General features: G+C 35.4%; 1 protein-coding gene across 2 annotated transcripts in view; it reads left to right on the top strand.

Moving 5' to 3' along the window:
* Positions 1-15,257, top strand: part of LUZP2 (leucine zipper protein 2) — a 128,196-nt gene that overhangs the window by 48,134 nt on the left and 64,805 nt on the right. For both annotated transcript variants that reach the window (XM_054635730.2, XM_054635729.2), the window contains exons 2-4: positions 2,992-3,109; positions 5,156-5,226; positions 8,141-8,219. In XM_054635730.2, the coding sequence (XP_054491705.2) occupies positions 2,992-3,109; positions 5,156-5,226; positions 8,141-8,219 (268 nt within the window). The remainder of the gene's footprint in view (positions 1-2,991; positions 3,110-5,155; positions 5,227-8,140; positions 8,220-15,257) is intronic.

Below are 15,257 nucleotides of genomic sequence, written 5' to 3'. Positions count from 1 at the left end.
CACAAAAGCCAATGCAAAATGTAGAAAAGTACGTGACAGTCATGCTAAGAAAAAGTGTACATAAAGACAATTTAATGAAGTTATGTATGGTTCATTATTAATCTAGTAAAAATGTGATGAATACAGAGTCAAGGAAGATCTTTCTCAGGAGAAGTAATATCTGGAACCATCATCTTTACATATATTGTAAATTCCAGCCATGTTGGTGTACCATTCCTTCAAATAAACTTCATCTCACTGTCTTGCTGAAGAATTTAGTTATGTAGCATTTTCTTTCATTGAACTAGCAAGGAAAATGTCATTCCAAGCAGATGTGGAAGGAGAAGGCAAAACCACCAAATAAATATATGGACACAGCTGTTCTGTAAGTTGCATATCCTCTGAGCAGGTTTAGTTCACATGGTTCTTAGTGCATCTCAAGAAGCATTTATGTCACTGGGAGCCTGATAAAAATAAGAACTGAGGAGTGAAGTTCCATTTAGCTCCGTCCAGAAAAGATAGCAGATGCTGGCTGCCAATGGAGCCATCTGCTACAGGAAGAGTTAATGTCTGAGAAAAGGGAAGTCTGCAGGAAGTGAGCTGGGCATTTGTTGTCAGCATTTGCTTTTTATATCTGCTTGTTAGCATAGCTGCATTTCAGCAGTTCTGAAGGATTTTCTCAACAGCAAACACAAATTTGACTGAAATGTGATAAGCTTAGCATTTTATTTGCATTTGCTGTGTTGTAAATTTAGCTGTTTCTTCCCTCCCCATGTAATTCTCATCATGGCATAGTTAGAAAATAGATGGTTTTAAATGTATTTGAAATATTATAGTGGGAAGAGACAGAAACATTAATATTTGCACTTGGTAATGCTCTCCATTATATATTACACTGGTATCTTTGAAAAATATCTCATCTATCTGTAGTTCCCATAAAGTCTCAGAAAAGGGTGAAATTGTGAAGGTAGTGATGTTTATTTATTATTCCAAGTCATTTAAAGATGAAGTAGCTATGGAATTAGTGTCCAAATGCAGGTATAGCATTAGATGGTTCTTTTGTGCTGCATTTGTGCCTCCCCACTTCAGGGGTCATTGGGGGTCTTTGAAGAAGGCTTCCAAAATCTTCTTCACCTCTGAACTTTTCAACTTTGTTGTCAGAGCATGTGCAGCTACAGTGTTCCTTGGTCTGTCTGATCTTAACCGGCCTAAATTCTTTGTTTTGTGGCTTATTGGCTTTACATTTGTCAGTTTCTCATTAGTAATATACTTGCCTATCTCTCAAACTGTCCATCTAGTGCGGGGCTTTTTCTTTTTTTTTTTTTTTGTCTATTTAGCATTAAGCAAGTAGTTAACCATATACTAACCATTTTATTGTATAGAACCATATACTAACCATTACATTGTACAGAAAGTTTATATCAAAGTATAAAAAGCTATGATTCAGGTTATATTGATATCAGGTTATATTGATGTCTTATTACTCAGGTTGTATAAGCACCTTGTAGCTTTGACCTAAGTTATATAGGCATTATGGGTTATACCACACCTCCACGTGTATCTCTGCCATGTTCATCTTACAGTGGTTATTTATTTGTTTACAAGTTTGGCATCCACCCTGTTTGTTTGTGTATCTAAAAATTACAGTCTCAAGGGGTTGAAGTCTATTGCGGCATTCACATTCTCTGAAAAATCCCTTCGCCCAGGATTTTTCTTCTGGGAAGCTGAGAATCCTCAGAGAAAAAGGAAAACAATTCTTATCTCATTTGCTTCTTCTCTGTTGTGCTCCATCTGGAATGTGTTTGGAGATTGTTTACCCACAGGTGATTGTTCCATTGGATTCTGCTGTGAGTTGTTTTCACTCTTTGGCCAATCGGGGCCAAGCTGTGTCAGGACTCTGGAGAGAGTCAGGAGTTTGCATTATGAGCTTTTTAGCACTGCCTAAGTGTCCTTTCTGTATTCTTTAGTATAGTATAGTACAGTATTCTTTAATAGAATATAGTATCATAAAGTAATAAATTAGCCTTCTGAGAACATGGAGTCAGATTCATCATTGCTCCCTGCCACGAGGGTCCCTACAAATACAATATTCTATAACTTGTGGTTTTCTTATCTTAAGTTACAAACATGGCACGCTGTTCTTATCTAATACATTCATCACACCTATTTTGCTAATGCTTGATTGTATTACACACTTTATTGCTGTATGAGTTATGCTTCATCTGACATTGTGTGAAATTATGTTCTTATTCTTTTATTACACTTTTCTGTGCTTTGTGGCAGCTCTTCTGTTACTCATAAAAATGGCAGCCAGTAAATGTTCTTCCTGTATCGCTTAGTGCATGCGGGTTAAGCCCTTGTCCTGCAGAAAAAGCAGTTAGCCAAACCCATTAGCTCACATTCCTTTCTCTTATCATCTTAGCCCACTTGTTTTTTGTTTTTCTCCAAGAACAGTGAGCATTGGGCTTAGCATCCACCATGTGCTTATCACCTGGGGCTTGGCTTCTTGTTTTGCAGAGGCGGTTGCGATCTAGCACAGCCAGTGACACCTAACTTTTATTAATCTATACTTGATACTGAGGCACTTGTGTTAAAGGAGTCCTGTGTTTCATTTACCAAGTTATAATAGATTGAACTGTCCTTACTGATGTCTCAAAACTTCATACTTTCAAAGTTTTGTTTCTTGTGGGGTATATGATTTAAGGTAAGAAAAATCTCACACTGTCACTCATGCTAAATACATTCCTTTATGTCTCCTGTTCACCACAGACAATCCATCATTTGCAGTGTTTCAATCTGGTAATTTGCTCACTCAGAATCAGGACATCATTTCAATGCATAAAACATCTATTCATCTAGATTAGGAAAAATTAAGTTCTATAGCTGAGCAAGGGGACACTTGAAATCTGTACAGGGTGTTGGAATTGATTAAATTTGGATGAAGAAAGATATGTTTAAAGTTGCATTGACAAATGTTTTGAAATTTTCTCATGTTTTTATTCTTTGTGTTAGACAGGGCTATGAAGAACTGGAAAGACAGCTGAAAGAAGTCTTTAAGGAGAGGAGCAACATACTTCATCAACTGTTAAAGACTTCTAAAGAACTTCAGGGAATTAAAGTAAACCTTCAGGTTAGACTCTGTCTCAGTTTCTATAAGATTACTTACTTACCTCAGCATTTTCTTATTGGTGTCTTTTAATTACAAAAAATATTTCTTTTTAATGTGTGAATAATTACCATTTTGTTTATTTTGTTGATCTTCCACTTAACATAAACCTGATGGTTTCATGGAAAATTTCATCCTAATGTGTTGGGGCCTTTGTCAACTCAATAAAAATAAAGAAAATATGAAAATAGAACATACTAAAATGAAGGGAAGGACCTGAAATATGCAGTATTAATGGAGCTGACACACATTTGAAGCATGGACTTCAACTAATTAAAGCTTAAAAGAAGGGTATTTTATTGCAGTTCTGGACACATGGGGAATAATTTGCAAAGACATGTGCAAGGAGTTGCAGACTCCTGCCCTCAATTTGTACAGAAAAGGTTTTACATATCCAAGTGCTTTCTAAGGACACATAATACATAGTCATTACCTGCCCACTTTGTATTATAATCAGCTGAATATCCATTGTGGCTGCTCAATTATACTCCCTTAACTGCGTGGGTGGGATTTTGAAATAGGGGAGTGGGTCTATGGGAGGAAGAAAGCCATCTTCCTCATGGTGAAGTCTTTACCTATAGCCACTTAGCAGGACCTTTTGACTTCCTGGTCATGGTCCAAGCCTCTCTGAACTGTTTGATTATTCTTGAGGCAAGGTATTTCTATGGTCTCTGCTTCTTCACGGTTGCTTCATCTATCCTTGTCACTTCTAGCTTCTCTTTCTTAATATATTTGTTACTCTTTAACTAAGGTACGTGATCTTTGCTAGCTAACTTAGTTTCTCAACTAATTTTAATATCTTAACTAAGCTATGTAATCTTCTACCATGCAAATTATATTTCCAGCTGGCCCCTTGACTCTCATTTGTACTGGCAGCTACTGCAAATGATGGCCTTTTCTGTTGTAGGCTGAATTCCATACACTCACCTTAATTTAGTTGCTCAGTTTACCTTTCTGACATGCCATCTAGACAGTCTGGCTGGATTTACTGCAGGGCATTGCTTTACAAGTTCAGCTGACAAACTGTGCTAGATGAGCCTGCGGTGAGAGCTGAGACTTCTCTTCATTTTTAATGTCTGGATGCCATGGTTAGGCTGAAAGGGCAGTAAAATAACTCTGAGCTCCCATCAGCTCCTCAGAGGAAAAACTAGATTGAAAATGCTTTCCTGGATTTGAGGTCCAGATATTCGGCTGAGGGAGCCCCTGTTTTTTCCCAGTCGAGTCTGTTGGTCTGGTGAAAACATTTAGACTATTATCAATTGAAATTGGTCTCTGTATTCCATTTTAAAGGAAATTATTTTTCTGGCAATACATCTTTGTCTTCATTGATGAAAGCTAGCTGGGAAACATAAAAGGAGAAGAAGTGCTCTATCTGTTCACAGGAGAATACTAGTGGTGTGCATCACTGCTGTGCTGCATTATAGTATTATGTTATATTTTCTTATGTTCCAGACTTCTCTGGTTTTAATTATTCAACCCTTTGATCTTTGGGGTTTTTGGTTTGAGAGGTGGGTTTAATTTGGGGTTTTTTGAGTGCTTTATCACCATTATTGTAGGCTTTTTCTTACTTTTTAGAGAAATATGCTCTCCTTGAAGCAAACTTATTTTAGAATGTAGCACAGTTGAAGGTAGTATTCAGCAAAATTACACTGTGAAATATTTTAGACTCAACAATACAGAGATCTTGATGTGGGCAAAAAGCTGTAGTATTATCTTCTGCATATACATACTTACTTGGTCATAAAATTCTAATGCTTTTCGCCATTTTTCTGTTTCTAAATCTGCTTATTGTATTTATCTCTCATTTAGTATTTGAAAAATACACAGCTGTGTACAGTTAACTATGTTTGAGCTACAGTAAAGAAAAATCAGAGTATTCTTCCAATTTTCTTAAGTGGTAATGTCTGCAATTCACCAGGACCATTTTATGAATGAGGGCTAAATATTTTCACAGATTATTAATAAAAAGGATCTCTTTAATACAGGTTTTTTTTTTTTTGTTCCTATTAGTCTTTAAAAAATGATGAAGCATCAACCAAAAGTGATGTACAGAAACTTCTGGAACTGGGCCAAAACCAAAGGTAAGAGCCTCACTTCCTTCGCTCTCCTTCCATTTCCTGTCTAAAAGCTGTCAGACTAGCAAATTCCACCTTTCCTTTTACTATCTAGATAAACACTGCTGTATTCCAGAGTCTGCTAATTGTGACAGTAAAATAAAGGCAGGAAGTACTCTTTTTGAAACAAATTATGGATTTGCTGATACTGGACATATGATAGGAAAATGTATGGTGAAATATCTGTGACGAAAAGCATTTTGAATTTTAAAGGAAGATTTAGTCATGAAGTATTCCTTTAAAAATAAATTCAGGATTTTTAGAAAATTAAATTACTAAAGTGTCTAAATCCCTAAGTTTGGAGATGATGACTTTTTCAAACCTCTTAATTAAATGTTTGTGTGTGTAGACACTCAGAGTAGCTAGTCCATGTGCAAACAGGAATGCATCACTGGATATTTGTGATGAATGGAGTTAGAAAGAGAAAGAAGTACTAATTCTTTCAAATTATTCATTGAGCACTTAAAAAATTAGTTCCCATGGCTGGGAATGCAAGTTCCCTGCCTGGTCCTTAGTTTTAGTTTCCCTAGAGCTTCATTGTGAGTAACTCTCATCATTCTGTGTCTCCTAATTCTTGAAATTCAGCCCAGCAAATAGCAACATCAATACAATTTTAGTAACCAGAAAACATAACTAACACAGTGACCACTTTTGCTGGAAAAATAGTATATAATGAGTGCATCTACGCTTTGTATTTCTCCCTAGGAAAAATGTTTTGTAAGAAAAATTATTGAGTTCATACTTCCTTCATTGTTAAAAATGCAATAATTAAATTCCATGGCTGTCTTACCTCTACATTCACTGTAGAAGTACACATGGAAGTACATATGGAATTGCATTGCTACATAGAAACCTTGTGAGAAAATTACCTTCATTTCTTAAATATCCAATATATAAGGTCTGCAGTAACAGTAGAATTTCTTATTTTTACTGTGATACATAGCAATGTTTCAGGTATTCCAGACAAATATATTAAATCATAAAGGAAAGAATTTAGCTACTGTCCTGTTTAAATACTCAGGTGGCTTTGATGTGACTGAAGGTGTGCATCTCAGCATCATAGCTGTCCTTGGCACAGACAAAGTCCTCCATCATACATGAATGCAGTTTTGTTGTATTTGATTGTTGTGCAGCTTTCCTGTATGAAATTGAGACATGAGTTGAATAAAAGTATTAATGGACTGTTTAGTAAATAGATCTTAGTTGCAGGTGGGAAAATTGAGTCTGCTAAAAGAAAATTTTATTACGTATTTCAAATATTCTTCCTAATCTCCTCTGTAAATCACCACTTGCAGTCTCTCAGGTTCCACCCAAAAATACATGTTGACTTTTGTTTCTAAGGCATCCAGACATTGAGTGTACTGCACAAGAGCAGCACACTCCATCATTCAGGAAATGAAAAGTTTTTACAGTATACTACAGGGAAATGCTTTGGGGCTGCTACTGTTGCCAGCAGTTTACAGACTTACTAGATTTAATTTCCAGAGAGGTGTAAAAGTTCAACGTATGAAAGAGGTATTAAAAATGTGCCAGGGAATCTCTCTCATGGAATTTCACTAGGGAAAAGTCACAGTTTATTTGCCAGGGTCCTCAGGCTTCCTTTTATCTGCAGTAAATGAAGAAAAATGGTAAGTATTATGCTTAAATCTATTGCATTGAAGCCAAAATTCAAAATATATCCTAGTATTATTGTTATGATCTTTCTTTGAACAAACATGAGCTGCAAACTTGGTCTGAGTGTGACTTTGATTATATTCTACAATGCTGGATGATACAGTAAAGTTTAGAGTACTAGAATTTCAGCTTTTGTAAGTACATGTTCTGCTGACTTCAAAATATTTTTTTTAAATTCCTTTTGTGCAAATTCTTCAATAATTCCCAAGTTGCAAGTAAAGCTTGATCACTTATTATGATGTGCCCAGTTTTATTCTATCTGTGTATCATCAACACTGAAATGATGGCATCTGTTAGTGCTGATGGTATATTGTTTTCATGCTGCTCAATCACTTTTTCACTTAAATCTCTTCTGTTCTGGTGTTGCCAAAATTGCTGAAAATAGTAGGGGTTATCAGGTAAAAAAGAGATGATCCAGCAGGTAGCAAGTTCTTTTAAAATGATGTGGTTCCCATTCAGTTTAATTTTCACAGGGCTAAAATAATATATGTTACTGTCTGTAAGTCCAGTTTTGGCTTGATCTTCATTGAGAGTTTATCCACGAAAGCAGCAATCCTCCAAAAGCTCTACAGCTGTCATGAAATATGTAATTTTACCTCATTGCTGCATCTCCAAAGTGTGCCACATGCTGTGGGTAGAAAACTCTCACAATTTGGACAAAATCTCTGACTGAATCAGTAATGCAAAGGGTTTTCAATTGATTCAAATGAAGCCCAATCCAAGCATTTCTCCTGTTCTTTTTTCTTTTTATGCCAGAATCTTCTACTGGATTTTTTGTTGCTTGTCCCTAGAAAGTGCCATATGAGGTTGAATTTTATCAGAGCATGATTTATTTGTTTATTTTGAGGTAGATATAAACTAGTTCTTATTGATAAGAGTATTTCTCAATGTCAGTGGATTTTCACTTGCCTACTTTCCTCGCTGTTTTGGTGCCAATCATTTTTGTTAGAAATTATGCACTGGCAGATGTTTTGCACAGCAGGCCATTCAGCAGATATAAACAGTGCCTACTTTGCATCACAGATAATTCTGGCTTTGCACTGGCACTAGACTTCATGGAATCCTTATGATTTAATTTGTGAGACTCATAGACAAAGTACATCTCTTTGCTACTCTGAATAATTAAAGGTCCATTTTTGAATCTGAATAAGTATTTCCTAATGGTCACTTGTGTTGAAGTTTGTGTTCTGTGTTTTCAATAACCTAGGGAAATTAAATCTCTCCAGGAAGCTTTTCAAAAGCAGCTTAATGAGGCAGCTGAGAAAGCAGAGAAGCAGCAGGCTACTGTGAGTGATTCTCTTTCTTTCCTTATTTTTGTTTTTTTTTTTCCTGTTTTATCTTAATCTTACCTTGAGAATTTATTAGCTCAAAAAACTTTGTAAAAAAAGAATGGATTTCACATATGTGTTAGTACTCTGCAAGCTTCAGAAGAAAGGATCTGGAAAAAGTTTCAATGTTCTAAAATATTAAGATTCCTGTCTTCCCTTATTTCTGTGGAATTTAGGGATGTTTATCCACTTTTGGAGATTTTAGACAGGAAATTTAGACCTAAGTCCTCTCCCTGGTGAGATGATCTTTATGGACCCTCGTGTCTCATCTATATTAATATGGACTGTCATACATCTATTGACTTTTTAGGAATTACTATGGATTTTCAGCAACAAAATAGATAGTAGAGTGTCTGATTTTGACCACAGTAGAACTAATGATCACTCTGGAAGGTATTATTAAGTCCCATTAAGATTTCATGCTTTATTGAAATTCTGTTTCTGGACAAACTGCACAATTGTTTTGACTTTCATGTAGCAGTGTAATGTTTTGGGGCATAAATCGATACATTTTGCTACTGTAGGGGTAAAAAAATAGAATCATGTTTACTAAGATGAAAGAAGGAAACTTTTCATATGTTGGTTATTAATATTCCTGTAACATGGACAAAACTGAGCATAAGTTGACATGTTTACTAAGATGAAAGAAGGAAACTTTTCATATGTTGGTTATTGATATTCCTGTAACATGGACAAAACTGAGCATAAGATAATCTCCAGAGGTTCCTTCAAACCTTAAGTGTTTTATGATTTGAACTCTGGGTTTGAAAACAACCTGCTTCAAGTGTTTAGAGATCTATTTTCTATTTCATATTGCATAACTACTGGTTTATTTACTAAGATTTTGCTGTCTTCCAGGGTCACAAAGCAAGGGTTTGTCCAAGACAGAGGGTTAAATGTAACTATTAAATTCAGCAAATATTTACAGTGCCTTATTTTGTATGACTGTGATTTGTATGTGGCTTTATTCCCTTGGTGAACAAAATGTGAGAGTGTATTCTAATTAGAAACAGCTTAGACTGGGGACCAAACTATTCTTATTGTAGGTTTCTTTCAGTTAATCTGATTTTTGAAAATACATTTTTTTCCCTTTGTTGCTCAAAAGTCTAAAGACTTTTTGTTCCTGTGTACCACACAACATAAAATTAGTGTATTTTTGGTACTTGTATTTTTGTCTAGAGGAAAAAAAAAAGAACTTTTATCCTCTTCAGGAGTGAAAATAAGTAATCTGAAAGCTGTATTGTATTGGAAATCAAAGGTGACTCCGACGAAGGGGAGAGAATGATGCATCTGACTCCATTGATCTCAGAAGGCTAATTAATTACTTTATTATACTATGTTATTCTATACATCTAAACTGAATCTGCCAAGCACTCACCTGCTCACACTGCCCAGAATCTCGTGGCTGTCACCCACAGTCCCCACACACACACACACACACACACCTGGCCCTGACAGGCCAAGGGAACAGAACACCATCACTGTGGGTGAACAATGATGTGGGTGTGGATTACATAAATCTCAGATATAGTGAATGGATTTGTTGGTGTTTGTTATATAGTGTTGTTTTTTTTTATTTGAGCAACAGTGCCTTGTGTACATTCAGTCCTACTCTAGCACTTTGAAGAGTACAAGATTTGTTCTACACAAAACAATATCTGCCATTAACTGTGAGCAAAATATCACCTGGTGTAGAAACCAGGAAAAGCTCCTCTGAGTGTGTAACAGAACCTGGCTTGGAGTCATGGCAGATGCTTAAAGAATCAGAATTCTCAAGCTGTATTCCAATATTTGACACAAATAGCATATTAAACTTGCTAATAATTCTAAGGAAATCAGAACTGTGTCCTTGGTTTGCAATTTACTTCTCTATGCCTCAGAGTACATAGTGAAGCTCAGCAGCACAGTGAGACTGAATGAATATTCAAAAAGTACCTCAGGATCCTCAGATGAAAATTGCAATAGAAATGGAGATGGATATTATTGCTGACACACAAGGTTATTTTATACCTGGTTTCTCTGAAAACAGTGTGAAATCTATGAAAGAAGGTTAAAGTACTTTAATGCAAGACTAGTGAGAGAATAGGAGCTTGAATTTAATTTAAATTTAATTAATTGTGAAACTTGTTTCTAGTCCAATTTAAGAACAATTTATATTATAGGACTTGGTGAAATAAATCTTGATTTTCATTGGAGTAAGTGAAAGTAGAGTTACATTTCACTAAGACTGATAAAGCACTGGTGGGAGGGGGAAAGGTGGAAATACATTTTTCTGCATTTGTGCAGGAGGCATAATACAATGCTTGCTGTATGTATGGCTGCATAAATTCAACACCTAACACCTGCCTGAAGGTGTTCTTTGTTATGTCAATGTAAAAGTGTAAGTAAGAATTCACTAAAAATAGGTCAAATGAAATGAAAAATAACCGGGAAATTACTCAAGGACTTTGACCAAAGCAGAAGGAAAAAGGAGTCACCACAGCTCTACATTAGACTTGATGTTCATGTCTTCTTGTGCAATGTGTGGCAAGGCTTTTCACTAGTGTTGCATGAATGATTCATCGGAAACAGAGATATCAGTGTTTTTATGCTCACATACCCATTTTTTTCACCCTTTAAGACTAGGCAAACCAAGAACTGCGGGCAGCAAAAATGTTCCTGTTCTGAGCAGCTGCTGAAGTGTTGGTGGGTGCCATCTCTGGTTGGTAGAGTGGAGCTGCTGCAGGGTGGTAACAACCCTCTGGGGATGGAAGCAGCAGCTCAGGCTTGAGGAACACAAAAGGATGTGTAAAGACATTTCTGTCCTTCAGAGCAGGAATCCTACTGAGGGCTGGCCTGGGGATCCTAGCAGGAGTGAGCGCTGCCTTTCTGGACTGTGTCCTGCACCTGTAGCACTAGCAAAGAGCAGCAGCAGTTTGTCTCAGGACAGGTCTTTCCTAGAAAATTTATGCCTATTGTTTCAGCTGTTGTGTCTGGAATAATAAAATGTGCAGAGAAACACTAGAAAAACTGTAAGGATGGTTTAAATTTTATACAAGTCCTACATTGCAAAATTCAAGGTCAAATGCAGTCTTCCAGAAAGACTTGGGTTATGAAGGAGCTTCTCTACAGATCATCTCACACTATGACTGTGGATTATTTTTATATCTAAAAACATTTCAGAAGGACCATACTGGGTTTAGTTATACAATATGCATATAAAATATGTATGACATCATTCCAAATAACTGATGTCCTCTTTAACAATCATTAAAGGTTGAAAAAGTTTTTTGTTCTGTATTTAGCATCAAATGCCTAAGCAATTTGTATTAAGTTTTCATGCAGTGAAAAAGTGAAAAAAATATTTGTAATGTCAAGCTATTATCTCTAAATTTGAAGTGGAGCCACTTCTTGCAGAAACAGAGTTGGAGATCATGGACTGATTTTCACTTTTGTTAACAAAAAGTCACAGAGCAAATGCCACATGTAACTTGAGAGTGTCTTGTTTTGTTTGTTTGGGGTTTTTCAATGAATTTGAATAAATAGAGTAAGTATTGATTCTGTATGTCTTCATTAGGTTAAAAGGCTCTAAGAGCTTTTGGGAGACTGACTCTTTGCTTGGCTGTACTTCATGCTAATGTATGCATGTTAAGAAATAGTTACATTTTTAGCAAGTTTGAAAACTTGATTCCCATTAACTGCAGTTAAAGTTTATAGAAAGAGCTGGCTGGCTCTGGATGAGGAAGAAGATAAAGAAATATGGAAACACTCAAAAGTTTGAATAAGTAGAGTAAGTTTAATCTACTTTTTCTATTTTGTTCTGTTTGTATTTTATATCATGCTACCAGTTTTAAAGAAGGTATGCTAATGGATTGTTTGGCAGTACAGTTACAGTACTGTCTGTCAAAATAAAAGAGAAAATTTGTGTAATTTCCTTTTTTGGTCAGTGTTCATTATGAGAAATGAGAATTAAGTAACACTATATATATTACTTATATAAAGGAACCATAAAAAATATGGGTATTTTAAAATCAGTAGGGTTTTTCTAGTAATAAAAGGTTAACAGAATGTGGAGAATTTGATTCAGTATTATCCCCATATCTGGAAGATTTTTAATAAAAAGATCTGATGTTCTTTTTCCTTCAAAAGTATTTATTTTTTCTAGTAAAAGCCTTTATAGTTATTCATAAAGTCCTAAATGTTCCTTTGACAAAAGTTTCATTTACTAATCAAACTATAACTTGCAGCTTAAAAGTTACATTCATCTTAGAAAGACTAATAGGTGAAATCTATTTAGCTTTGCTTTTTAAAGTATTTAGCACTCTGTAGAACACTTTTTTCCCAAAGGAAAGAATGTTTTCGATGTTTTACATAATAGCCTAGACAGTTCCCTCTGGCTTTGAAGTCAATTTTTTACAATATATCTTGAAAAGTAGACAAGGAAAATGAGCACTGAGTATGTGAGGGTTTCCGGATATGGCCAAAATAGTCAGGTGGTAATGAATGAATTTCAGTTAAACCTTAACTGCTCATTTTAGTCCTGAGCAAGATACAAGTCTGAAAGTAAGCAAATTTAATTACAGCCGAGTCTTGGCTGCGCAGTAATGATGTTATATTGGGGTTTTACTATCCTGTCATGAATAACTACTATTGTCTGACTCTTACAATTAGATCACTACCATCTGCTAAAGCATTCTCTATTTTGATGGGGGAGAATTTAATTTAAACATTTCAAGGTCACCAACTGCTGTGAGTAAAGGCCACTGGATGGAAACTGTTGTTTTTAATAAACATAATGAGCTCTGAAACACACAAAGGTCTGAGTACCTTGAATGACTGTCTCCAGGATATGGAAGCAGTGTCCTTGCTTAGTACTGAAAAGTTCAGCCTTAGAACAATCTATTTTCATTACACACTCTCATAATTGCAGCCAGATAGCAATTAAAGGCAGACAACATGTGGAAAGAAGTGAATGTTATTTTTTTCACTATTAATTTAGAGCTGGGTATAAGTGTCTATTGTTGCTTATTGTACTATCAGGATTTGATGACTGAAAGGAGTATTTTTGCATCTCTTCTGGAAAATTATATTATGCCCTGTCCTTGAGATTTACTAAAGGCATCATGCAGGTGGTGTGATACAGCTTGATTTGCCTTAAAGCATGAAGCTATATACACAGGTACACTTAAATGGAGAGCTGAAATTATCCCTTTAATGGCTCTAGGAGACAAGTCATAGAAATCCCTCCTATGTAACTCTCCATATCTACACTTTGTGACTGGGTGGCTCTTCATTTGTTAAAGACTTAGTAGAAGACCCTTAAAAGGCTGTTATAATTTAAAGGCAAAAATTAATGAGTTCCTAAATAATACTTCTATTATTTTTGAAAAAGGAAGTGATGTAAAAATATTTTTTTAACTTTTAATGTGTTGATTTTTTGTTTTTTCAGCTAAGCTAAAATGGTGTGTTTGCACTATGTAAGATGTCCATATCAGTGATATAAGATGCATGTGTATGTGAATAGTAATTAACAAAATTTAACCAACATAGATTACTGGATAAATGTATAGTACTGGACTGTCTTAAGTGTCTCTTCCCTAAAAGATCCAAGCTAGGTAGAGATAATAATTTTGGTATCACACCTCCTTAATTATTTCATATATATTCATAGCTAGAAGTGAAGTGCCTTGAAGGAATATTAATATTCCTGAGAGATAGATGTAAGAAAGGGAGCACTCTTTAATGGAGGTCAGTATATATATATATATTTATTTTTTTTCTCAGTATTTAAGGGTAGGTAGCTGGCAGTTCCTTTGAACAGCTGAAAAAACAAAGTAACTACAATAAATAGCTGTATTTTCCTTCTCCCCATTCATCTTGATATGATATTTTGATTATGACCTTTATTTTTTTGTTCTGAAAAATGTTCATATTAATTATCTAGACATGTTCTAAATTTCAGTATTTGTGGATGTCATTACTAGGCAGGTGCTGAATAAAGCATCATTCTCTGCCAGTAGGTGGATGTGAAATCAGTATTTCCACAATCAAAGCACTTAGACAGAACTTTGGAAGAGTTTGTAAAAGAAGTTCTGCTTACGTATGGCAGGTGGCAGTAGTTTCATGGACCCCCTGCCTGCATTTCTGCCTGAAGTGATGATAGCATTGTCTGACTTGGCTTGTGATGCAGGTGAGAGTGCTGTCAGTTCAGTGATGTTTTTTAAATTCCTGACATGTCTACTTGAGTGTGGACATGATTACAAGAACAGCTGTCACATCATGTAGATTCGGTGCTCATTTTTTTATGTCCTTGATACCCAAACCATTCACCTTTTGGTCAATGTCTCTATAATCTGAATCTGTTTTCTTACAGGAGTTTTGTTTTTCTGTTGCAATGTCAGAACAGCTGTAGTTTCCTTTGACTGTGGGTAGAGTTTTGGATCAACAGCATGGGACATAGGGTGAATGGGGATGAGTATTTTGCTAATTAAACAATACAGAAATGTGTTCTTCTAATCCTAGTTGTTTATAATGATGTCCTCCTTCCCCCCATTGCAATCCATAAGCTGTGATTAAAGCTCAGTCCTGAAAAAACTCTTCTGTAAAAATAATTTTTTTAAACTGTGTTTGATTAAATTCAGTCTCAAGCCTTGTGACTGGAATTTCTACTTTCCAAGTCACGTCATTGACTTAAGTAGGATCTAAAGACCATATTTGAATGTTTTCATGTATAACACACTTTATTCCACAGGTGGCTCTGACTGGAAGAAAGGTCTTTACCTAATTAGGACCAGCACTGTAGCATTCACATGAAATAACAGATGCTAGAAACCTGCTCTGATAGATGTGTTCTTAGAGGAGAAAATGTTTTTGTTAGAAAATCAGTTAATATTGTTTTAAAAATCTTCAGTTCTTTGATGATCACATTGAACTACCTTGTGAAAAATTAACACTATGTCTACTGGTACAAAACAAAAGTAAACCTATTAACATACAGCAATTTTCTTCTTTTGATTA

The sequence above is a fragment of the Agelaius phoeniceus genome, chromosome 6 (assembly GCF_051311805.1).
Source record: "Agelaius phoeniceus isolate bAgePho1 chromosome 6, bAgePho1.hap1, whole genome shotgun sequence".
NCBI classification, from domain to species: domain Eukaryota; kingdom Metazoa; phylum Chordata; class Aves; order Passeriformes; family Icteridae; genus Agelaius; species Agelaius phoeniceus.
This window is presented reverse-complemented; position numbering and strand designations above follow the sequence as displayed.